Source organism: Haliaeetus albicilla, chromosome 12 (genome assembly GCF_947461875.1).
Source record: "Haliaeetus albicilla chromosome 12, bHalAlb1.1, whole genome shotgun sequence".
NCBI lineage: Eukaryota > Metazoa > Chordata > Aves > Accipitriformes > Accipitridae > Haliaeetus > Haliaeetus albicilla.
Window position 1 is genome coordinate 25,860,805 of NC_091494.1, and position 25,012 is coordinate 25,885,816.

Consider the following 25,012-nt stretch of genomic DNA (forward strand, 5'->3'; position numbering starts at 1 on the left):
GCCATGGGCAGGGACACCTTCCACTAGGCCAGGTTGCTCAAAGCCCTGGCCTTGGACACTTCCAGGGATAAATCTGCTTACTGGGTTTTTATGACCATTAAATCTCTGACCAGGAATGTTGCTATTTCTTCCTTTGTGGAGGTGCACCATATCGGTGCCACTTGGTACAAGAGTTACTGACACCATCCTCGGGTTGGTCTGCCAGCAAGGGACTGCCTGCCCACAGAGCCCTGCAGGTTCCTCTGCCTCCATCGTCGTGGTGCAGGAGCTGAGGGATTTTTCCGGAAGACAGCAAGTTTTCAACCTCCCTCTGGCACTGCAAAGTAGACTCATATTGTGGCAAAGGCCAGCAGAGCTGCTTCTCTGGCCTGTCACCCATATGAGATGCTTCACAACGAAGCTACATGCAAGTTGTCTTGTTTAAGTGACCACTGCTCCATGCAGAGGAGCAGTGTGATTTACCCCGGCTGCTTTCTTCACTAGCTGCCGTGAGAATGATACGTGTCTCACAGTCAGTGCTTTCATCTGGTAGTTTGTAATGGAGATAATTGCCTGCCCTCATACTGAGAATAACCTGTAGTAGCAGACAAAGATATTGGCTTCGGTGATAGACCCAAATCTATACAATACTATTTAATCTTCTTAGGGATTGCAGGTATTAAACGGGATTGGCCATTCCGCCAGCAATATGTCCTTCACACCTGACCCTCTCTTGTATTAGAACTCCGCCAGCAGAGGCATCATGAAAATGGGATCATTTTCATCTGCCTCTCTCTGCAACAGCATCTCCCATCTGGCTGTTAAGTATCAAAGAAGCTTCCAGCACTACATTCAACCCTTGGTACTCTTCTTCCTCTCGGACAGCATCTTTGGAAGGTAAGCTGTGGAGGTTTGTTTGATTGCTTCAGATCTCTCATAACTGAGACAGTCCAACCAGTGAGGAGTTAATCAGGAGTTGACCTGTAAGAGAACTGCTAAACTTACAAGACTAGAGCAACTGTTCTTTGCTGAGGCTGATGGTCAGTTATTGTGAAAGCCTGGAGAGCTCTTACAATGGATCCTAGCTTTGGATACGTTTCTGCTTGCAAAAGGTCTTTTAAGCAGCTCATTTTGGAGGAGAGAAGTAGAAACAGTGTTTAAATGGAGTGTGTGCATATATCTTCTGTTCTCTCTGTGTCATTCTTTTTACTCTTTTATCTTTGTTAGGAAGGGTTATTTTCTAATAACGTGCAATTTGTTATACATATTACACAGTTCTGCCATATGCATGTTTATGTTTTTTTTACATATGAAAAGCAAAGCTTATATCATCTATTTATCTAGGTACTCCCATGACCCTCTATTACTGTTGCCTTAGTGATCCTCCCAACTATTTAAAAGAAGATAATAATGCCTGTCTTGCAAGAAATTTAGGCTGATTACTTCACTGGGTGTTATGCAAGAGGGTAAGTGTGTGCTAACTTGCATGAAGAGCTTATCTGAGAATGGCTTACGAAACTATGATTCACATCCAGCTCAAGAATAACATAATATTCGCACTTGGGGTGGGGAGGAGGGTGGGGGGGAAATCCGTGAAAAGATATATTCTAAGGTAAAACATTCAAGCAGTGCTGAAGGCTAAAACCTGTCCAGCCCCAAATCACTGTCTCCATACTGTCACAGCTGCAGGCTCTGGCATTTACAATTTCTCTCCCTTTCTAAAATCTGTTCAAATAATCATGCAAGATATGCTAATTATCCCCTAATAAAAGGTATGATTACAATTCCACTTTGGCAGTTCTGATTTCTGCAGAAAGGCTTGAAAAGATGTAGTCATAGAAACAAATGGATGCTCAGCACCCTCAGTTTTACTAAGGCCAAGTCTTCCTCATGCTCTCCTCAAACTGAAAGAAAAAAGCTCACCATTGCTTGGTTTGTATTCTGTGAGAATGCAAGGCTGGAGAGCCACGAAGCAGCATGGCTGGGAACTATCAAGCAGTTTTCGTTCTCCTGTTGAGGTTACTTAGGTGAATAACTGGTCTGTTAGGAGGGAGTTTTTAACAGCATGATCTTGTCTTCAGGGTGTCATCTTTTCTAGCAATTTAAAGTTGGTTCCTTGACAGAAGCCATATCCTCTCCTCCTGCAGAACACTGACCCAATTGTTAATATTACAGAATAACAACTGGACTCAAGTGAAAACACAAGCCTTAATAGCTCCTGGATGTGGCCATTAGGTGGAATCAGAATTCAGCTCAGATTGGACTATCATGGCCAACTCCTCTCTATTAAGACAAACCTTTTATTATTAATCAGCATAGCCTACTGTCATAAAAAAAAAGACTGAAACCTGAATCTAGATCTGCCTTTACTCATTTAAGTCCATTTCTTTTTATTGAAAAATAGAAAAAGCAGTCAGTGAAGTAATGTTACCCAAATGGCGGGAAGTTGCAGTACTTTATTTTTTACACTAGATTTTCTTTTGCAGGCTTCTACACTTTGTGTCATGCAGTTTCACTCCTGATGCTTAAGATCAGCTAGAAACTCCAATGGTGAACATAAGTGCGAATTGCTGATCAAGAGAAGTCTTCAGTGGCTTCTGGACACAGCTCTGACTTTGGAACCTTTAGGAAATGCATTTACCACGGAGAAGGCGGCTACAACGGAACCGAATCTTTTTCTTGCTTGCCATAGTGTTGGTTCTCTCTCTTTATCAGCTCCAGTTCAGCCCCTCTGCCCTTCCAGCACCACACACAGCACCCCAACCCGTGGACCCTATCAAAGTGACCTCCAGGGACGACTCCAGCAATAAGACTGCCGTAACAGGCAATGTCACAGCAGCACCCAAAATAAGGCACTGTGTATATGTGGATCCTGAGCCAACTGTGCCCATCACTACATCAGTGAATACAACACAGCAAGAAAATGTCAGTGAAAGCTACCCAGATGAAAAGCCACCATACGAGTCCAAAGGAGAATATCCCCAGGACCTATTCAGTGTGGAAGAACGCAGGCAAGGGTGGGTTGTACTTCACATCTTTGGCATGGTATATGTATTTGTGGCCTTGGCCATAGTGTGTGATGAGTATTTTGTCCCTGCTTTGGGAGTGATCACAGAGAAGTTGCAGATCTCTGAAGATGTGGCTGGAGCCACCTTCATGGCAGCAGGTGGATCAGCACCAGAACTCTTCACCTCCCTCATAGGTGTCTTCATCTCACACAGCAATGTGGGCATCGGTACCATTGTGGGCTCAGCAGTGTTTAATATCCTCTTTGTCATTGGCACCTGTGCCCTCTTCTCAAGGGAGATACTCCACCTGACATGGTGGCCCTTATTTAGAGACATCTCATTCTACATTTTAGACTTACTGATGCTCATCCTGTTTTTCCTAGACAGTGTCATTGATTGGTGGGAAAGCCTCCTTTTACTGACTGCCTATGCCACATACGTATTCACAATGAAACAGAATGTGTACCTAGAACAATGGGTGAAGCAGGAGCTGAACAAGAAGCTAAATGCTGTGCAGGCAGCATCAGCAGAGCATACACGGAAGGTTGGTGTCCTTATTGTTCAGAGGGCAAGTTGGAAATAATTCATTCTAGTGTAAACCACAGAGAAAAACGGCATCTCCTTCTCAAAGTGCATAGTCAAACAAAACCTCAGAATACAGGTTATAAAATATGGGAAATGCAATCTTGATAGTAGAGATTCTAAGAAATTAGAGAACACCACGAAAAGGGAGTTCTACCCTTCCAGTTACTAAAGATACCAAGCTGCAGTTGCTTACCTACTTTCAAAGACATGCATGGGATTTTGCTTATTTGGTTGTTGTAAAGGAGTTTCAAAAAAGCCACAGGAACACATCCTTAGTCTGCGAATAAGATTGGACAACTTTGTGTTAAACAGGGGAAAAAAAGGCTTCTGTAAGAGGCACTGTCCAAGCCTCTTGCAGATGAGAGGTGTTGGAGGAAATTCTCTTTTCCCTTTCTGAAGCTAGGTGTGTTGCTAAGACACTGGTGGTATCACCTGTTACCTGATATGCAGCACAGAAAGGGATCTGGCAGCCATTGCCACCACTCCCAGTCAGCATGTGGCAACAAGATCGAAATGCCCAAATTCCATTTCCATGCACTGACCACAGCTCTGTGCGCTCAGAGATGATTCTGTGTGCTGCTGGTGCTCAGACAGGGAGTTTTGTGGCTGTAACTACACGCTCCAGATTTGAGACTAGGACCATTCACTCATTGTCTTTTGAAGGAGGAGTTGACTGCTTACACAAAGGCAGTATCTGAAGGTGTCCCCAGAGCCAATTACCATTTCAGACTAGCAGATGTGGCCAGCACATGGCCTCCAGGACACTTGGGGCTTTGTCTTCCCAAATGTGCCTGCCCACTTGTTCCTTCTCTGTCCCTCCCTAACTCTCCTACTGCCTCTTTGTCCTCTTGACCTGTGCTACTGTGAACTGTCAAGCAGAAACCACTAGATTTCCAATTGTCCTCTGGCTTTGGCATGCTTTATTAGTCAGATGTGTGTCACTGGCACTCAAGCATGCTTTGCCCCTTCTGATTTCGGCACTCCACATAATTTAAGGAAAGAAAGGAAGAGGGGTGAGGATAGTTGAGGTGGTGCAGAATCAATAAAGTGCTTTTCTTTCCTCCTCCCGGTCTGTCTTTCAGCCAGTGCTCGTGGCTGGGAATCCTGAAAGCTCACGTGTTACATGTCAGTGGGATCCATGTGCGAGATACTGCAGCTATACACATACAACACTATGGACATCACCAATCATCATAAATTGAATCCAGCCCTTCAGACTGAAGGAAAAAAAAACAAAACACACTTTAATTTTACAGAGAACTCTCACTAGTGTATAGTAGGATGACAGAGAGCTGCTGGACCTAACCATTAGGAATAATAAATTACCTATCTGGAAAGTAATGCTGATCACTGGAAAAAAACACCCCTTTACACCTTCACTCTGCCTCTGCTGGAAAATAAATAAGGATACAGATGCTTGGAAATGAAGTCTGGGGCTGTCTATATCTGCAGGAATCAGATGGTAAAGGCCATCTGAGTCCACCTCCAGGTACCTGCATCCTCACTGAGGAGCTGTAGGTAGAATCCTGTTTCTCTTGGAGGCCACGTGGTTTTACAGAGACCACATGGCTTCAGATCTTTCAGTAGCATCCACGCATAGTCATTTGTATTAGCTTTCTCACAGACAGTAGCCTGAAGAGCTATCATCCTGAAAAACCAGGTGAAGTGGTAGTGGTGTTTAATTATTTTTGGTTTTGCTTGCATGCAGAAAAGCAGTGGGGCAGTTGCAGATGATGGAACAAAGAAGCCAACAGATGGCAGAAAGCTGCAGGTAGGTCTAAGCAACTTTACAGGGATCTGAAGTCATTGTAGTTTGAACCCCTCCCCATGTCAGATTGTGAATAAGGTGTCAACTTCTGTGTCAGGAAACCTGGACCAAAACCTACTTTGTGCAAAGAACCACCCATGCTTGGCACAATATCCACAGCTTACTTAAGAGGACACCTGGCTGAGTTGTGTCCTCAAAGGATTTTTTATAAAAATTAAGAGACAGCTCAGGCTTCCCAAGTGGATTTGACTAGCAAAGTGCTATTCATTCTATGCTTTAAACAGGCATAGAGAAATTCAGAGCATGACTTTTCTTACCTGGTTTTATGGTCAATTTTCCTCCTGGGCTCTCAAAGCAGAGGTTGGTAAGGTCTGTCCTTGCCCATAGCAAACACCGAAGAGCTCATTCCTCTGCTGCTGTTTAAATTGCTGACCCTTTGTCTTCCCCATGTAACCATTACACAGAGAGGCCTAGCTGATGTAGTGGCTGCATACACAGATAACATAACAAGTGTTTAGCTTCCTCATACGGATGCTGCTTGTTCCTCTATGCACTTAACCCACCTGTTCTAACTAATATTCAGTCAAAAAGCTCATTAGGACTCAGGTGTTGACTATAAGAACAGAGCACCAGAGCTATCAAGTTTAAGTCAGGACACCTGACATGACTGTAGCATTACCTTGTAACAGCATATAAATCTACACAGTTATTATCAGGTTTATGACTAAAAGTGCTGCATGGTTTGATTATTATAATTTACAATAACATTGTATTGATGTTGAGTTCATGTGAGCCCATTGCATTTATCTAAGGACAGGTTGCCCTGCTATCTCAAGACCATGTCTCTTGCTGTGAACAGTCAGTACTGACAGCCACCCTGTGACCTTGAACGCGGAGACTGTTTAAAATCCATACTGAGGCTGCTCCTTGGGTTGGGGAGATCAGTCTCCATATAAATGCATCCCCAGGGCAGAGGTGAACCAATGCTTGAGATGTTTTGAGGAGGAAACTGCTATTGACTGCTGCATTGTACCTTTCCGTAGCCTACATCAGCCTTACAGCGAGGCAGCAGCTCAGCCTCCCTACACAACTCTCAAATGCGCAGCACCATCTTCCAACTCATGATCCACACCCTGGACCCCCTGGCAGAAGGTGAGTGAATGCTCCACGTCTGAGGGACTTGGGTTTGCAGCCCTGAGCACAGAGCAGTTTAACTGGGAATACAGCCTTTGCATGTCAGGGTGTTGGGGATCAGCAGCTCATCCTTGAAATGCAGCTCCGAGTACCACAGATAATGTTAGGTGGGGGGAGCTCTGCAACAGTGGCTTGTACCCCTTCTGATTGCATGGCTAGCAAGGACAAACACCTCACATTTTGGCCTGCCATATCTACTTTGCCTGTGCCAAACTGGTTACTGCTGTGGTGGCAGCTGCTGCTTGAGGGGGGACGAAGGCACATGGAGCAGCTGCTGTTGCAGGCGTCCCTGCCAACAGTGGCGGTCACTGCAGTCCCCCATCTTCTGCTGTCTTTGATAGCAGATACAGCAAACATGAGTTGCAGGCTTACTCTGTCTCATAGCATGTCACACCTTCCTTCCTCTTCTTAGCTCAGACCTCACTCCAGCCTTGAAACAGCAGCATTCAGTGCTGACTATGTTTTCTAGAAAGAGCTGCTCAATCTATCAATCAGCCTCATTTATAATGGGAAAATGAACACAGGAAGAACACATTACCTATACACCCCCCCCAGCTGTGCACACAGCCCCTCACAAGGCATAAACCTGAAGAAGAGGAAAAAGAAGTTAAAACCTTGAAGAATTATCATTTTGACAGTGGTTAAAATCCCAGCTGAGGTCTAAAACACACAGCATGTTTCAGTTATGATGGTTAAGCCAATCTGTACTTGATTTAGACCAACACTGAACACCTCTAAAAGTCCACCTGCAACACTGTGGTATTACCACTGTCATGGTAAGCTGTACCCACAGTACTTTGCAGGCAATGGGCCAAATCCCCATGGTCAAGGGCTGATCAGCTCAGGACTAAGAAGAGACACATTCTTTTAAACTGCCCAGAGTGCAGAGACGCCAGATCTCCAGACAGACCCAGGGTCTTCGTGCACAAACATTTAATGTGCTGCTTTGTATCAACTTTAATACAAGCAGTATGTGGAGGTTCATTTTCCAAGAAATGGTGAAGCATGTTAAAAAAATACTTTTTTAGATATTCCTTCCTAGCTCAGCACATGCCCTGCCCCTCCACTGCCCTACTTGTTCTAAAGAGATTATCTGTCTTCCATTCAAAGAGAGATTGAAGCTAAGCAGATCAACACCTCTCCTGTCTATCACAGAGGTTACAAAAAGGACTCTCCAGATCAAAATTGCAGCTGCCCAACATGATCGAGGGAACAAAGGAGGCTTGATAAAGACAGCAAGACAGAGAAGTGTCTGCTCTGACAGATTTTAGTGAAGGCACCCATCATGTTACTAACGGTAGCCTAACAAGAGCCAGATGCATCAGGGTTTGCTCTACTCCCCTTGCCTCCCATCCCCTGAAAAGGTGGTATCAACAGCACCGAAAACTTACAAGAGGACATGCTATTTCATTTAGCATCAGAAAGTGCCAGACCTGAGGGACTGCTGCCCCTCAGAGACCCTCCAGCACCATCTCATCCTTCCTGCACCTCTAAAGGTCTTTGTGCAGCATCTGCCCACCCCAGGCCAGCACATGCTTGGCTTTCAGGTCCAGGCTGGTGCCCGGGTGAAACCCTGGGACCTCCGCAGTAGTTGTGGGGCCTGAGGTTGCCGGTCCAGGCTAAGGAGAGTGCTCCAGTGCTGCCCCAGCCAGTTCAGCCCAGAATACACTGCTGGGGGGTTTCAATGCAGTTTTAAGCCACTGGCCTTGCTAAAGAAGCTGTTATTACCACGACTTGTGAATATTGAATAAACGGGACTGGAAGGGCAGTTTGGATGTTCTCTGAAAGACAACTTCCCCTCTGATATCAGCTACGCGGAGTTTGAGTTACTGTCTCTGTATGCGGCAGCCACTAGATGGGAGTGTGACCATATGTACTTAAGCAAGTCTAATACAACAGGGACGATGTGAAGATGGGCTACAGTCTCTCCAAAAGGTTGTTATTTCTTAGATCCTTTACTATAATAATGCCATTGAGTTAAGGGCAAAACTTCTGCCCCACGTACATGTCTGTTCCAGTGAACACTGCTAGAACAGAGACAGCTCCTTAGAAAAGATAATGATAAAGAAACTACTGATATTATAACGGCACAGCACTCAAAATCAAGGACCCCGTGTCCCAGGTCCTGTGTATCTTGTAGGAGACACTCCTTACCCTGATAAATTCATACCTAAAGAAAAGGTAGTCTGGAGAAAAGGAGTAATTTATGAATAGAATGAGAAACTCGAGTGCCTTGAGGATCTTGGCCGAAAAGATGAAGTGACTTCCCCAGGATGACTCTGAAAAAGGATTTGAACCCACCAAGGCATATCAGGACTGCAAGCTCAGCCTTTGTGTTAATAGTACTGCAGCACTTTAGTACCCTCAGGACAGCTGGGTGCCTAGTTCCCACTGATCACCAACAAAGTCCTTCTCTCTGCAGTGTGTGCAGCACTGTCTGTACCAGACACATTTCTGTAATTAGGTTGTAACATAAAAGATGATCCCAAAGCAATTTATCTTTCCTCAAGGGTCCTTGTTCCTTCTTGCCAATGCCTGTAGCGTCAGCACTTAGAGGCCATGGTAAAGAACACTCTACAAAAGAAAAAGGTTGCCAACTATTGCTCAGCAGTTCCTAACTTAACCTACTGAAATTGGGATCTCTGCAGGGTTTCCTTCTTTCTGCTGCAGCTGCGTTTCCTTTGGGCAGCACAGAGGCAGTTTCAGGGCAGCAAGGGTCCAAAATGTGGAAAAACTGCCAGCACTGGACCTCCAAAACCAACTTCCAGAGGCAGAGGTCTTAGAAATACAGTAGAAGTCTGAAATACAAACTTTGTTTCACTGTTCCTAGTGCAACACCCTTTGTGTGAAACAAAATTTCTCATTTGAACAGTGTTTTAAGTTCAGAATGTTTGTGGTTTTCTTTTTGTATTGGGAAGGGATCATTACTTAAGTCTCTTTCTCTGTCTGCAGGAGACTAGGTGTTTTACTTTAGAAGTTCTAACATTGACATTGCATCCTGAATTACATTTTTGATAGAAACTTCTATTTTCAAAGTGCCTTTTTTTTAAATTTAAATGAGGAATTTCTAGCAACTGTGGTCTTTTCCCCACTTTCTCTGAAAGTGTGTAGAAGCAGAGCGTGAGATCTCTTCAACATCTTCCAGTTAGACACAAGAGGGAACTATTGGGGAATTAAAGGGAGCAAGGATTTTGGACAGACTGAGGAACCCTCTCATTTCTGAATCTCCAGTCTTACCATCAGATTATTCTTTAAACTCTAGCCATACACGGAAGAAGACAGAAGCCTGCTTTTACTTTTGAATGAAGAAAAAGGCTCCAGCAGCAAGGTTGTCAGAGCTGTCTACCTTCAGTATGCCTCAGTTAACAAGCTAATGATTTTGGAAATTAGACCAGAATAGAGCAGCAGGCAGTGTTGCAGGCTAGAGCTGAGCTAGAAGACTGAAGGCAGCTATAGTTTCTCCTTGCTTCATTAGCATTCAATCATTTGTTTTAAGAGAATCATGATACAAAGGGACAAAAGGAATCATGAGGGTTTTTTTTTTTACTTCCACTTTTAGACAGCAGAATTTCCAAATTCTCCAGGTTCATGCCAAATTTTAATGAAAAAAATCCTTCCTGCTGTTCATGTTCTAAGTTAGTCCTGTTAGATTAAATACTAGAGCCAAAGAATTAATTAAAGATAAGCGCCAAACTCAAGGCAGAAGCTCAGCTGCCACTTTAAAGCCAGCCTGAATGCTGTTAATCCCTAGGACAGGAATCTTCCTGAAGAGCATCTCAGGGCCCCTGGACACAGATAAGTCCTGTGTGACGGGCTCTCAGACCGGGGGCAGAGTTACCAGCAGCAAGTGCCCCAGGGGACTGCAGTCCCGCAGCGAGAGGGCAGCTCAATGCAGCACCGCACACCCCACAGGGCGAGCACACTGGCCTGCTCAGCTAATTCCCAGCACTAGCACGGACTGAGCTGACAGATATCCTTCCTCCCCATGCTGACCTGCAGATCTGGCCAGCTTACAGCCAGCTCTTCCTCCAATCTTGGTTCGTGCTGCATGAAATGTGTCAGAGGAATTAACACCTTTTTAAATGAGACTGATCTCATGAGAACTGGATAGTGGCCTGGACCTAATCTGTTTATCCTGACAGAGAGATGCTCACCAGCTCTGCTTGGGTCAGTGCTCACAGCTTGCAGCCTAGGTGAGGGCAAGAAGCCAGGAGCTTGAATTTATATAATCTCCTTCAGACTGAGCCTGACTGCCCTGACCCTGCTGACAGAAGCTTTTGCAACAGCTTCTAGGAAAAGCTGAACAGAAAGATGCATTGCCCGGTGGTTAGAGGAGGCTGGGAGCAAAAGGTCACCTCTTCATTGCCCTGCGCTGATGGGTATGCTTGTGCTTAGCATCAGCAGAGGGGGAATGAAACAAAGTGCTTCGCATCCCCTCTGGTAGGCTTCAATATTGACAAGGAGCATGGAAGACTCAGGTTCTTTAGTGCTAGCCATCTTTTCAAAGGAGAAGAGCTCATCATTTCATCTCTGTCCAGCCATTCCAGTGTTCAGTGGAAATCCAGTTGGTGAAAAATGTTTCTGTCAGATGGTAACAGGAATCTCACCAGAATAGGACTCGTCCCCAGAAGCCTTAATGTCTGAGCCAGTCCCAGCTGTTGGACATATACCAGAGTCTACTGATTTTCACAAGGTTCAGCTCAGAACGGTAGACCTGCCTGCGTGGCTCATGGCCTTGGATCTGCTATTTCTGACTCAGTATCATGGTGATGAATAAAGTGGCAGGGCCCTGCCCTTGAGGCAAATGACAACAGCACATTCTGGCTGCATAGCCAACAGTACAGTAGATTAAATCAGTGTGATAAAACTTTCAGAGGAAATTAATTTACAGCCCTGTCCACTAGCCAAGCATAGCATGGCCAATTTCTTGTGGCTACTGTCCATGTGCAAACCCTGTGACCCTCGGCTTAGTTGTTGGATAGGCAGCTCAGCAGAGGATACAGATTAGAGCAAAATGAGGCTTTTATTTGAGGCCATAGGTTGCTCACTTTCAATGCGAGTAGGAGTTAAGATATTTGAGCACAATACCTAACTATGGAGACACACACACAGAGTTTTACAGTTCACTGTAAGACAATAATAAAGCAGCTCAGCTGAGCAGAGCATGGTTTACAGTGGAAGAAGTCCTCAGCAGTCCCAGAAATACAGTACTGGACACTGCACTGCTGAAGATGATCTCTCGGGTAGCCTGGGCCATGTTGAACCTGGATACCAGGAATTTAGATCAACTGCAGTAGAGGAGACACTCATGTATACTTAGAGAAATCAATCATTTTCTGGATAACTAGAACATAAAATGTTTTTATTTCTCCATACCATCAGGTCACCAGGCTGCAAGCAGCACAGTAAAGCCTCTTCAAAAGCCACATGGCAGAAGGAAGGTGTCATTTTTAGCTTGCGCATCATCTAGCCTGAAAAAAATCAACAGTCCTTTGGGAACAAAATAATATTGCATTGAAACTCCTCCTCTGTTCTTTCTGCAGTTGCTTCCTATGAAGTACAGATATCCCCTGTGTTACTGACCTGGAAAGGATTTCTTTTCCCTCTGGATTCTCTTTTAAATATGAAAGTATTGGTTACATGTCAAATTGCTGGCATAATTACCATAGTACTAAGCATTTAAATATAAGAGCTAAGCATTTAAATATAAGAGCTATGATCAGCTAGCAGCAGCCAAAACCTAGGGCCACAGCCAGCAGGACAATTCACAAGTCAGTGTCGACTGCAATACATGCAAGAGGAAAGGCACGAGAGTGTGTGTGTGTGTGTTGGGGGGAGGCAGGTAAAGGGAGCTTTGCATAGCTGACAACTGCTGACAAAGGTATCCTTCTAATCCACAGCAAAATTTAAAGACAGGGTTGACATCCTGAGCAACATAGCCAAGGCCAAAGTAGAGACTCTAGCTGGACAAGGATCAAAACCAGAAGGTGAGTGCAAGAAGAGTTTGCCTTGTTTTGCACTGCAATCCCTCACCTTCCCAGCACTCAATACCCAAGGGCTGGCAAAGAAACACTATGGTCTAACACAAATTTTCTGTTATTACTGGTCACAGATAGTTTCTATAATAATGCAGCAGAAACCAATCGATGTACGCTAACAGTGGACAATAAAAGCCATCCCCAATAAAAGTGTAGGAGTGGTTAGTGAGATAGCATCCAAACAGAAAGTGCTACAAGGATGTAGTGTAAATTACCACCAGAAGGGTGAAGAGGGGAAATCAGGCCATTACAGACAACAGTTGGGTGCTGCTATGCCTCTGATCTTTGGTAGACCCTGCAAATGAGGTGTTCATTAAAACAAAGTACCTTCATTTTAGCTTGGAAATTTGGCACGCTTGCAGATGAGCACGAAAGATTCCTCCAGAGAGAAAAGCTCCACTGACTTTGTCTATAACAATTCTAAGGGTCTGTGCATCCTCCTTTTTAACAAGTTTTTCTATATCACTACTGACACACAGGCTTTCTGAGGTGATTCAGAAGCAGCAGCTAGCCTGTGCTACAACATGGGTCTGTGCTGTCAGTGAGGCTGGAGATTCTGGAAAACAAGCAGACTTTTGTATGGGAGGTCCCACCTCCACAAGCACCCTGCTGCAGTACAGCAGTCACCCGAGCACTTCAAAACATTGAGCCTCATTCTATGTGAATGAGACCAGACTTGAGGAAAATACTGTTTAAGAAACAAGTAAATTCTTAGTGCAAGTTACCAACACCACATTGACTTCACTGAACTATGAATTTTCACCCCATGACATGTTCCACAAACTTTGTTGGTGCATAGTTAGAGCTGTGCGCATTCCAAAAGCATTATCGCTCTGTCTCCCACTTTGGGCTGAAGGTATCCCAGGTGAACTCTCTTACGGCGTGGTTTCAGAAATCCCAAAAGCACTCACTGAAAACATGCATTTCTGAAAACCTCCCCTCTAGACTCGCTCCCTAGTGCAGCTGTGAGGCACTGTACTGGATCAGCTTACCCAGTTCAGGATAAGATACCCTGTAATACCCCATCCTGGTACAATTCATGGGATAACACAGTCCTACTGACTTGACAGGCTTGACTGTGTGGAGGGGATCCCCTAACCTAAATTGCAGCAGTCTGAAAAGGGCCCTTGCTGTGACTAAGCAGAGAACCAGGCACTCCCTCTCACTTCTGCTCTGTTATCCGTATTTCTATGCTATTCTGTACAGAGTTTTCTGTGTTCCTCTTGGCTACACAGGTTAACACAGAAACAGCACAGAGGACATTGCAATTATTTCCTTGTATGTGTCAGCACTTTTCTATTTGCATTTGAATACCTACCAAATGATTAGGGATTAAAGTCTGGCAGCACCTAACAGTCATTTCTCAGAAGCCTCAAAGAACATCAGTTCCCTGGAGAATGCCATGGTCTGCTAAGAAAAAAGGGGCAGCAAATCTTTACACCCTTTCTGGCTTTTAAGAATGGCTTTAATAAGATCTTCAGAATCCACACTGAAACCATGAAACACTCATCAACTGTAGATCAGATAATTAGCATTTCCTTGTTGTTATGTATGTGCCTCTTACAGCAGTTTCAGATAGAAGGTCATAGGAGCATCAAGGTATCATTCTGTGCCAGGTGGGCCAGATTCTGCCCAGCTTTTACTACTCACAATCCGCAGAAGGGACAAACAGAAAATCTAAGCAATCAGACTGCATTTAACATGAAATCCCACACATTTTTGTAGGAAGCTCAAACCTCACTGCTGAGCAAGGGGAAGGCTACCTGATGCTAACATGACTGAAACCAGTATTCCTTCTTATCACTTTTAGCAGAAGAGGAAAAGGCGGCACCAAGCACCGTTCAGGTAACTCCTGCCAGCGATTCTGAACCCAGCAAAGACAAACAGAAGGCAGATGTACCACAAGGTGGAGAGGTATTGAAATAAGCATCATAGGCAATAAGCGCTCAGTCCAGACCAAACTTCATGTGTACTTTCCTTCTTCCCTCTCCAGAGCTTTTGGGATAGGACCCAACCCATTTCCCATAGCTGGCAACTATAAATAGACTCTGTGTGTAGTAACGAGATATATTAAGGTGTTAGCTGAAGCCTTTTGGCTTACAAACACAAATCAGGTCCAAAATATGACACCAACTGGTACTGTAATTTGGCTGTTCTGATGAGGAAAGGTTTTCCAAGGACAGACAGTATATGCTTCATTTGTGTGAAAACCCTGTCTAACAGTTGGTTCTAGTTAATGGATACAAATTAGTTAACATAATACACAGGCACTGAGATAGAGCATGCCTGGATTTTGTCCCACAATAGCAAGATGTGGGTTGTGGATGCCCTCAGCCATGTTACAAATGTGACCTCTGCCAAGGCAAGGCCATGGTGAATAAACGCTGTGCAGCTCCTTGTTAGTGCGAAAACATACTGGGTTTTGTTTCTTTTTTCTGCTCTACAGCCCTCTTCAGACAGTGATACGTCAGAAGACAGCAGCTCTGAGAGTGAGGAAGACAGTGATGATGACAGCACAGAAAATGATGAAAACGATGAGCCATTATCTCTTGAATGGCCAGAAACTAGGAAAAAACAAGCAATATACCTTTTCCTCTTTCCCATTGTCTTTCCTCTCTGGAGCACTATGCCTGATGTTAGAAACCCAGTAAGAATCTGTCTTCCTTCTGCTACTGGATTCATTAACTGAACTATAGATTTCCTCTTGGCAAGAGCCCCCAGTTCTACTTTTCCATGTCTAGAGTCTTTGCATACTTGAAGTGCTGTTAATGCTGCAAGGAGTGGGACAGGTGCCCCACCTGCAGCATAACATAGTTCCAGAGACTTAATTTAATAAACCACAAAAGACTAGCAACTGCTGGTCATCTAATCAAGCTGACAAAAAATACATAGAATTAAAGAAACCAGGGTCCATGTTAAAGCAATTGATTGCAGTGAAGTGTATCAGGTGAATAATTTTCACTGGGGATTGTTAACTTTCCTGAAACTTCTGCTTGTTTTTCTTTTCAAACTTGATTTTAACAGGACTCCAAAAAATTCTTTGTCTTCACATTTTTTGGATCCATCGTGTGGATTGCTGTATTCTCTTACCTCATGGTGTGGTGGGCTCACCAGGTGAGGCGTTTATTTTCTCTCTGCAAACAAGACCATTTCAGAACAAGTAGATGGAGAGAGAGGGAACAGCGTCACTGTGGCATTTTACCTGATAAATTACAGCTGCAGTCATCCATCAAAACAGTAGAAACTGTTTTGTTAGAGCCCAAAAGGGAATTTCAATTTCATTCTTTTCGATTTGACAAAGAGTCATTCTTTTTTGAGAGCTTCCAAGGCAACTTGCACATCAGTGAAAGGAAAAGTGCCGTCAAGATTTATCTTAATGCTGCCTTTTCGTTGATGAATGCTTCTGTGCAGAACATAATTATCCCTTACCTAATTAAAATTCTGGGAAAATACAGGTTCTGATTCTGGAAGCTGCTAAATGATCGCACCTCCCATTGCCTTAATGTTCACCTGGTATTCTGGGAAATAATACTTGCATCTTGTAGAATCAGAATTTGTATTTAGTGATATATTGCACATTCACAGTATAGTTGATCATGCTGTAAATCCAAAGACTGTCATTTCCCAAAGCTCTCAGATCATACATAGCTGATGTTAAATTTGGAGAGGGAAAGATAGAAAACATCCAGAAGACATGAACTTAGAACAGTTGCACTGTAACTGCCTTGACCTTGCTTAGTCTGGGCAACACTATGATTAGATGCTCGCTACAGCATAGAACAAATCCGAGATCAACATACGCTATGAAATTTAGCTTTTTATCCTATAAAGCAGAAGAATACTACCATGTTTAAGGGGATTCAGAATATTTAACTCAAATATGGCACAAAGCCTAGAAGACTGCACAGAGTAATTAAATTCCATGTTCCAAAACTAACAGCCCTACCCAACTTTCTTTATGTATAATTAGGTTGGTGAAACAATTGGGATATCAGAGGAAATTATGGGGTTAACCATACTGGCAGCAGGAACATCAATCCCTGACCTTATCACCAGTGTCATTGTTGCACGGAAAGGCTTAGGTGACATGGCCGTCTCCAGTTCCGTAGGCAGCAATATCTTCGATATCACTGTTGGGTGAGTATTAGTTCAATGCCAAAAGATGCATTTCTTCTGAAATACAAAGCTAGCTGTTTTTATTCCAAACACGGTCTTAATTAATTTCATTTTAGCTGTAATTAAATGAAGGGCAGCTGGGCAACCAGTTACCCAGCTGGAAAAGACAGGCTTTTATAACTTAGTCCACTATCTTCACCTGATTTTGAAACAACAGAAAACTACTGATTTTTCAAGACAAAAATGCAACAAATCTTTGGCTAACATCAAAGATTTACAGACGGGATACTTATCTAGTCACTCAGAGACATTCAGGTCCTATGCAATCAAGGCTCAGTATCTGTGCCTGTATCTTTCATCAATAAAGCATCAGGACTTACTTCTTTATTATAGCATGCTGAAACACTTAATTCATAGGTATTACTTTAGAAACCCTTTTAGATTCTTGGATTGTATTATGATAATGCAAGTATTATCCAAATGCAATTTTTGACATGAACATCATCAATTTTAGATTTATGCTGAGTTATACTGAATGCAATCATGCATCTTTTTTCTGTAGCAGCTTGGAAAAATTGCATAGTTATGATGCAGAAAATGAACTGCCTTAAAACATTCATTTCAATTACTTTTCTTTTACTTGCAGTTTGCCAGTTCCTTGGTTCCTTTATTCTGTCTTCAATGGACTCAGTCCAGTTGCAGTCAGTAGCAATGGTTTGTTTTGTGCAATTGTTCTCCTTTTTCTCATGCTTCTATTTGTGATTATCTCAATTGCTGTATGTAAATGGAAAATGAACAAACTACTGGGGTTCACTATGTTTGCTCTTTACTTTGTGTTTTTGATCATCAGTGTCATGTTAGAAGACAAGATAATATCCTGCCCAGTATCTGTATGACATTTGGACACTTCAAGATGTATGTAGGCATACATAAAAATCAAAAGGGGTTTAAGGTAGCAACTGTTCTACTGAAAAAAACAACAGAATTATAACGTACTTACTGAAAATAAAATATCTTAACCATACTAAAAAAAAAACCAACAAAACTCAAGTGGTATGTCAGCCTCTACTATTTTTGTTTAGGATCGGAAAAGATCAAATAATGAAGTGACCAACATCAAATAACATACATGTTTAGGCATTCATGGAAAAGCTGATATGATTTAGATGCATGAAGTTTTCAGTATGGCTGATCCCCTCAAGTTAATGGAGCTGATTTTCAGCACAGAATATTTTCAGAAACACACTCTGGCTTAGTAATCTGCTCAAACTCACTGAAATCAATGAGCTGTACTTCAGCAGGAACAGAATCAGACCTCTAAGGCTTGCCTTTACAGAACTACTCTGCTTAAAATCATTGTGTGGACACACATTCTGCCTCTCAGAAGCGAACTCACTCAAATTGCATATAAGCAATGAGCACAGCGGTTCCCGAGGTTTGTGCTGCAGCTAGTTTGCCGTGACTTCCCTATGCAGAAGTAGTTTTCATCCTTTCAGTGAATGCCACTATAAAACATCTACACCAGTCCTCTATACATACTTCTGAGAAAATGTGATGCACTTCAGAAAAAATGCTTTTTGCTGGCCCTCTTAAGACCGTGGGAAATGTAATACTAAGGTTTTCAAGGAAAAAGCAAAGCAGTAAGAGTTATTTCTACATGCAGAGCACAGGATTTGAGAGTTGCAGAACAATCCTGAAAGCTATCCATATGGCTCCTTTTAAATCTGTATCTGATCTTGCAATACAATCCCTGAAATTTACGGTAAGTGCCAGCATACAAGTGTCATTTCATATGGATTTACATCTTACTGTAAGAAGAACTGGGGTTAGAATACCACATTACCACTAATAAAAACTAAAACCAGGAATCAGAAATACTACAACAAGAGGTTGAACTGCTTGAGTTTTGTTTTCAGCCCGACACTAATCTCTGAAATTCTCAGATTATTGTATCCAGCACTAATTCTTGTTGTCTTTTACTTAACCACTATGAAATAATGCCACTGACATCAACTATCAACAAACCTGAAAGGTTTAATGTTAACAACGCCTCACGTGAGCAAACAACGTAGTTGAGTTGCAGACATTTCTGTCATTCTAATCCATCTAATAAAATGTTAATGAAAATAACCAGAAAGATTTTAAGCTTTTTATTGACTCACTGTAAAACTTCTTTTTTGGATGAGATGGAAAAAAAAAACTCAAACAACTTAACATTGTGAACACTGACTTGCATATTTTAAAGGAACTACAAACCAAAGCAAACATCCAACATACTGTTTTTTGGTAAATAAAATTTAAACATTACATATTTACAAATCTACAACCATTCATTTAAAAAGTGCTGCTTGCAGACTAACAAAGTACCATTTTTAAATCCCAGTGAGATAATATCCAGACATACCCCTCTCTATTATTACTATTTGCATCTCCCATTTGTTATACAAAGATTTTTACATGCGGGAATTTTCTCTTTCTTGGGGTACAAATCATTTAACTTGCCAGTGGAGGTCTAATTCATCAGGCTGTAACTGTACCAACAGCAAACCTTCTCAAAATGGGAAACAGTTAGCAGTGTCAGAGAAACAGCACAATTTCTATTCACATTTCAGTATTTCATCTCCAATAATTACTCCAGTGGAACCATAAGTAAAGCAAAATATATATTGCACTGCAAATGTAAAACCTGCGTTTAAGGTTTCTGACATAAGCATTATTTAGTACACAAAAGGAGAAGATTCAGTTCATACAAAATTTTAAATTGAAAATATGTCTCATTTTTATTTATCCATCTTTGCAGTATTGGAAAATATACTCAAATTGCTTTTGTAAATAGAGGACAGTGAGATTTGAAAACTGTTTCATCACTGAATTGTATGATGCTTAAGAATTATCCACCTCAGGACCTACGTTTTGAACATCACGACTTGAATGAGGAAAATTTCCCACTTAAAGCATATCACTATTCCACATATATTTTATTATAGTATTTCTACAGTGGACTGACTTGCAACAGACTTTATAAAAATTCATTAAGTATAATGATTTCACTTGATGAACTACTATATGATATAGTAATTTAAAAGCACACCCAATTGAACATCAGCAATGCTTCAGGAGTGCCACTCTGAGGATGCAAGAACACAGTAAGATTGTTTGTCTGAAGGATGCATATACAATCCTTTTCATGGTACAGTATATACTCTTCTGATAATACTGGCAGGACTGTTGATATTTGAATGAAGTGGCAAACTTGGCTTTACAAGTCTGAAGACAGTTGAAGTACTTACAACTAAGCTGGGACTGGAATGGAGAAAGTGGGCCACGTATTACAAGTGTTGCATCTATTCCTGTGCCAGCACACACAGTTGCAGTGCTACATGTAAGTGAGAAGTGGTTAGGGACCAGGCTCAGTCACTTCTGCCAGACTCAAATAGGAAGCGTGAAGCTTACTTCATAGCTCCGTACCTCTAACACACCATGGCAGCTCTGGAAAAAGCACTTGCCCTCCTTCATGGCTTGAAGGCCCTATAGAACAGTGGCTGCCCCAAGTGTTAAATGACATGGGAAAGAACTGCAAAGAGCTAGGAACACTACCTTATACACAGCACAAAGATGTAGGAGTTTATATACACAGCAACTACTGTATGTGACTTTTACTTGGTAAATACAGTGTACCTACTGTACAGAGCAAAGCATACATGCACACTAATAGGTACTTACAATGAACATGTTAAAACTAACCTGGTGTTTTTCACAATAGTTCAGAAGAATGAAGGGGGTATGTACCTACCCTACAGTGATATACTGTTTGCCATATACCTTGGGTGAGAAAAGTAGTAGCTATATTTCATGCATGAGGAATACTTTACAAGCTTTGTGGTACAAAATAGAACATCACAAATTGTTAAAATAAATTAAATGTGAAAAATGTTGGTAAGTGTAGCATGGCTAGCTCTGCCTCAGGGTGGGGGGTTACTTTCAAAAAGGTCAGCTACATAATTAGCAGCAAATTAAAGAAGAGGTATTACCCAATGAAAGCTGTATCCAACAAGACTGCATCTTGTAACTATCATCAGCATACACCTGCAGCTCTTCAAATTTTAAATCCTTTCTCCTTAGGGCAGCATCTTCTTACTACTTTACAGAGGTCTGGGAGGAGGTTACATAGAGCTTCATAGCAGCATTACTTCTCATTTAAGCCTCTAAGAGGCTCACTCTATTTCATTTAATGAAGTAAATGCGAGCTTTAAAGTTTATCTCCTTTTTGCCTAACTAAATATTGCTGTGTTATCACACTTGCAAAGTAAAGAGATTTTAAAAAATACCTGCTGGTAGGCAGACCAAAATATACAATCTAATGTAACAGCTAAATATTTAGAAGTATTACAACAGCAACAACTGAAAGAAATTAGAAATGGAAAACCATTAAGATTACTTAAAATAAGGCTATTTGTTAAAGCATGGTTTAATTTGTTTAGGGTGCTTTATAAAATTCAATGTCTGTTTTCCCACCTCCATACAAGACTTCTGATATTTTCTCTGTAGCCTACCTTCTGGTGAGGAGTTGCTATGTGACTGAGAGCACAGAACATTTTTTTAAATCTCTAGAACAAGAAAACATGAGTCAAAAGCCATGACTGCACCACAAGGACTGACAAAGTTTTTTCGTCACAGCAAAAAAAAAAAGTTGCTTTGCCTGTGAAACAGAGACCAAACATTCCAACTACATTTAACTATGCACAATATGCTCCAATAAGTTACATTCCCTATATATTCCCTGTAGCAAGTTTGCTGTATGTACTTCAGTTAAAGGCTTTGGATTAGCATTATGTACATGTCATATTTAGTGTGTTTCAAACACATCCACCAAGACTCTGAACACTGCATGTTTATGAAGAAGTTCTTGCCAGCTGTCATTTGCTTTGTATTAGATCTGTAATGAGGTCACATTAACAAATGCCAACAGCTGAGATGGACTGATTCCATAACATAATCTGTAGGACTCTTTGATATGCTTTCTCTTTACTAGGGAGTGAGGAGTGAAGGGAACAGGAAAGGAAGAGAAGGAGGTTTCTACAGAAGTGTTTTACAGAGACATCAGTGTGTTCATAGTAGAGTTTTACAGAAGCTTACCATACCTTCCTTCTGATTGCTGTGGTATGTGTGCACGAGAGAAATCCTCTATCTAGAGAGTTGTCTAGGTGAAGGTTAACATTTTCTGTTCTGCTTTAAAAACAAATCACTCTTCAAAAAGTAACTGGACAAGTTACTATAAATAGCAGTGTACTGCAAAAAAAATAAGCACTGTATTGCTTATGCAGCAAGTCCATTTAAAATTTACTCCAGTAATTTAAAAAAATTAAAAAAATATCAACTTACTATAAACAATTTAAAATATGTATAATACAACTTTGTATGCTCTTCATAACATCATGAACATTCTATGTAAACAACAGATTTTGAAGAATTTACTTCGCTCACATTAGGTTCAGTGCATTGTTTCTGTCCACCTGTTACTTAATTTTCTTTAAGAAGGGAACTGTAATATGTTTTCTCAAGTTAAAGACCTGATTTTGTTCAGAATCTTCCTTTCTACACACTGATTTGCAGAAAGGACAAGGGACAGGGAAATAATATTTGGCCCATTATTCACTCTGTCCATTCCACAACTGTAGATAGGCCTAATTTTTCCAAGGCCTTCTGCCACAGTACATTTGTACATACGTTCTTGAACACTGAAGACTGAGATGTTCCTTGTGACTGAAGTGGTTATTTTACACAGGTATACATCATAGATATCACCTCTTTATCTAGGTATATTTAAAGATATGGTTCTCCAAAAATCTTTCTGCATTCCATCACTCCAGTACTTGGTGGTCTATCACAGTTATGAGTATTCTTCACTTGATTAGCTGTAAGACGATCATAGGCCATTTTGTACTCTCTGTCAAAAGCATCTGCAGAAATAGAAAAACAGTTTCTATATACTGTGCTCAAAACCCCAGCCCAAATACAATGACAGCTAGTACACTTATCAGTGAAAAATAGCTGTAAAGTCCTTTTTATTCAGCACTTACCATAGAATGGCACACATCTAATCTACAGATTTTTTTTTTTTCCTTCTTTTGGGAAGCTGAAAACCTAGTTTGCATACATTCGTCACCTATGTTTATTTGAATAATTTATAAAACTTACCTATATCAATGTTATCTCTTCCTAGGGCAACAAGTGAAAGAAATAGTATTTCTCTGTAAAGGCTCCTTAAATGATAAAAAGAAATGTCAATTTATATACTACAATAATATATCACAAAACAGTCTATATTAAAAATAGATTGAAGCGTTTAAAGATAACTTATTTTTAAAAAGTGGCATTTTGAACATAATTCCCGACTGCCACCTCCAAAATGTTGTCATTTGACCTCTGGAGAATGCCCTGGACTCCCCACATATGGATATCACTCGTGGTAAGTCCTTAAGACGTCCACTGATGCGCTGGATGTTGCACCAAGTGCATGCAGAGTGAAGCATGCACTTAAGGCACTCAACCAAATTCCACCAAATTTGACAAACAAGTAAGGAGCTTGCTTTTCTGCATTTCTACATTATCTTGAAAAAGCAGGCAGACAAGCAAATAAACACCTTGTCAATGCTCCAGCTGTTGAAAAGACTGCTATATATCCTATTGTAAATAAGAATCAGTAAATCCAGGCAAGAAATAGAAATTTATAGGAAATAATTTTCACTAATTCCACTGTTAATGGAAAAAAACTTCCTAAATGAGACTTAACCTCTCTTCTTAGCTCCTCTTCTGCTCTCTACTGGAAACTTAAAAAAAAACCCCAAAAATCCACCCATGCACCCTATGAACAAGTGTAGGGTTTTTTATTTTTAAAAAAGACACTAACATATAAATAACATTTAATAACAAAATATACACACATATACACACCCCCTACTTGACTTCCCATCATTCAGAGGTGAGAAGAAAAAGAGGTGTCTGTAAAGAGGAGAGGGAGAATATCCTGGTTTCAGCTGGGATAGAGTTAATTGTCTTCCTACTAGCTGGTATAGTGCTATGTTTTGGGTTCAGTATGAGAAGAATGTTGATAACACACTGATGTTTTTAGTTGTTGCCAAGTAATGAAATGTTTAGACTAAGTCAAGGATTTTTCAGCTTCTCATGCCCAGCCAGCAAGCAGGCTGGAGGGGCACAAGAAGTTGGGAGCAGACACAGCCAGGACACCTGACCCAAACTGGCCAGAGGGGTATTCCATACCATGTGACATCATGCCCAGTATATAAACTGGGGGGAGTTGGCTGGGGGGCAGCGGGGAGCTCGGGAACTAACTGGGCACCGGTCAGCAGGTAGTGAGCAATTGCATTGTGCATCATTTGTTTTGTATATTCCAATCCTTTTATTCTTATTGTCATTTTATTATTGTTGTTATTATCATTATTAGTTTCTTCCTTTCTGTTCTACCAAACTGTTCTTATCTCAACCCATGAGTTTTATCTCACCCGCCCCTCCCCGATTCTCTCCCCCATCCCACTGCGGGGGGGGGGGGAGTGAATGAGCAACTGCATGGTGCTTAGTTACCGGCTGGGGTTAAACCACGACAGAGAGGAAAAAGTGAAAAACATTTTAGAAAAAAAAAAATAAAATGGAGAAACTAAGTTTGTGACCAGACTGATAAATTTGAGAACACTGCTGAAAACCATTGCTTTTTTTCTTTAAAAAACACACTATGAAAATGTAATTCATATTACAATAGCCTTATTGTTGTCCAACTTTGCTCCAGTTAGGCATGTTCATATTCTTACCGCTGTCTTTTAATATGTGGCCATTTGTTCAATCTCTCCAATATTTGACTCATTGGTCCGTAGACATCATTCATCTTAATGCTTTTCACCATACTTCTCAAGAGCTCCTGATTAAAAGAGTCATCATCTTTTTGTAATAAATGGACCATTGGGTACTTCTGGGCTGGAAAACATTAGAAATGCTGTAAGAATAAATATATTCTTTGTGCAGCAAGTAGAAAGTTGTTAAAAAAAAAAAGGTGGGAAGCTATACAAACTGTGAAAACGTTGACAAATATGTAGTGAACAAAGAACAATAAACATCAAGTCAAAATAATATCAACGTAAGAAACACAAAAAACACATAGGAGAAAACTCAACAGCTGTAATGGGTCATGAGCTATATTCAGGCATATGATCCAACACTGGCAACAAAATTCTTAGTAAGCACATTCTAAAAATAAGAAAACAAGCTAAGTAGATGAACTGTCAATACAAGTTCAGTGTATCACTGAAACA

The 25,012-nt window shown here is 41.4% G+C and overlaps 2 protein-coding genes across 14 annotated transcripts in view; one reads left to right on the forward strand and one right to left on the reverse strand.

Moving 5' to 3' along the window:
* Positions 1-701: 701 nt before the first annotated feature.
* SLC24A1 (solute carrier family 24 member 1) lies at positions 702-18,373 on the forward strand. 6 transcript variants are annotated; one of them, XM_069798611.1, is made up of 11 exons: positions 702-876; positions 1,324-1,445; positions 2,466-3,531; positions 5,281-5,343; positions 6,384-6,492; positions 12,435-12,521; positions 14,383-14,486; positions 15,019-15,219; positions 15,597-15,686; positions 16,543-16,709; positions 17,335-18,373. In XM_069798611.1, the coding sequence occupies exons 3-11, from the start codon at positions 2,611-2,613 to the stop codon at positions 17,582-17,584; spliced, it is 1,992 nt and encodes a 663-aa protein (XP_069654712.1). In that variant the 5' UTR covers positions 702-876; positions 1,324-1,445; positions 2,466-2,610; the 3' UTR covers positions 17,585-18,373. The 6 variants fall into 6 exon arrangements, with proteins under 6 accessions (XP_069654712.1, XP_009923094.1, XP_069654714.1 ...); XM_069798615.1 differs by lacking the exon at positions 1,324-1,445 and having other exon boundaries at positions 703-876; positions 2,466-2,996; positions 3,375-3,531; XM_009924792.2 differs by lacking the exon at positions 1,324-1,445.
* A 329-nt stretch (positions 18,374-18,702) lies between these two features.
* DENND4A (DENN domain containing 4A) overlaps positions 18,703-25,012 on the reverse strand; it is a 64,759-nt gene continuing 58,449 nt past the window's right edge. For all 8 annotated transcript variants that reach the window (XM_069798608.1, XM_069798604.1, XM_069798606.1 and 5 more), the window contains 3 exons: positions 24,515-24,677; positions 22,887-22,951; positions 18,703-22,648 (listed from right to left, as the gene is read on the reverse strand). In XM_069798608.1, the coding sequence (XP_069654709.1) occupies positions 22,512-22,648; positions 22,887-22,951; positions 24,515-24,677 (365 nt within the window). In that variant the 3' untranslated portion in view covers positions 18,703-22,511. The remainder of the gene's footprint in view (positions 22,649-22,886; positions 22,952-24,514; positions 24,678-25,012) is intronic.

What these genes read in the sequence shown, in the direction of transcription:
- SLC24A1 (XM_069798611.1), top strand. Translation starts at nt 2,611, where the DNA reads ATGCATTTACCACGGAGAAGGCGGCTACAACGGAACCGAATCTTTTTC. An exon ending in CCTGGACCCCCTGGCAGAAG is followed by an intron (nt 6,493 to 12,434) that starts GTGAGTGAATGC and finishes TCTAATCCACAG; the next exon opens with CAAAATTTAAAGACAGGGTT. An exon ending in ATCTTCGATATCACTGTTGG is followed by an intron (nt 16,710 to 17,334) that starts GTGAGTATTAGT and finishes TTTTACTTGCAG; the next exon opens with TTTGCCAGTTCCTTGGTTCC.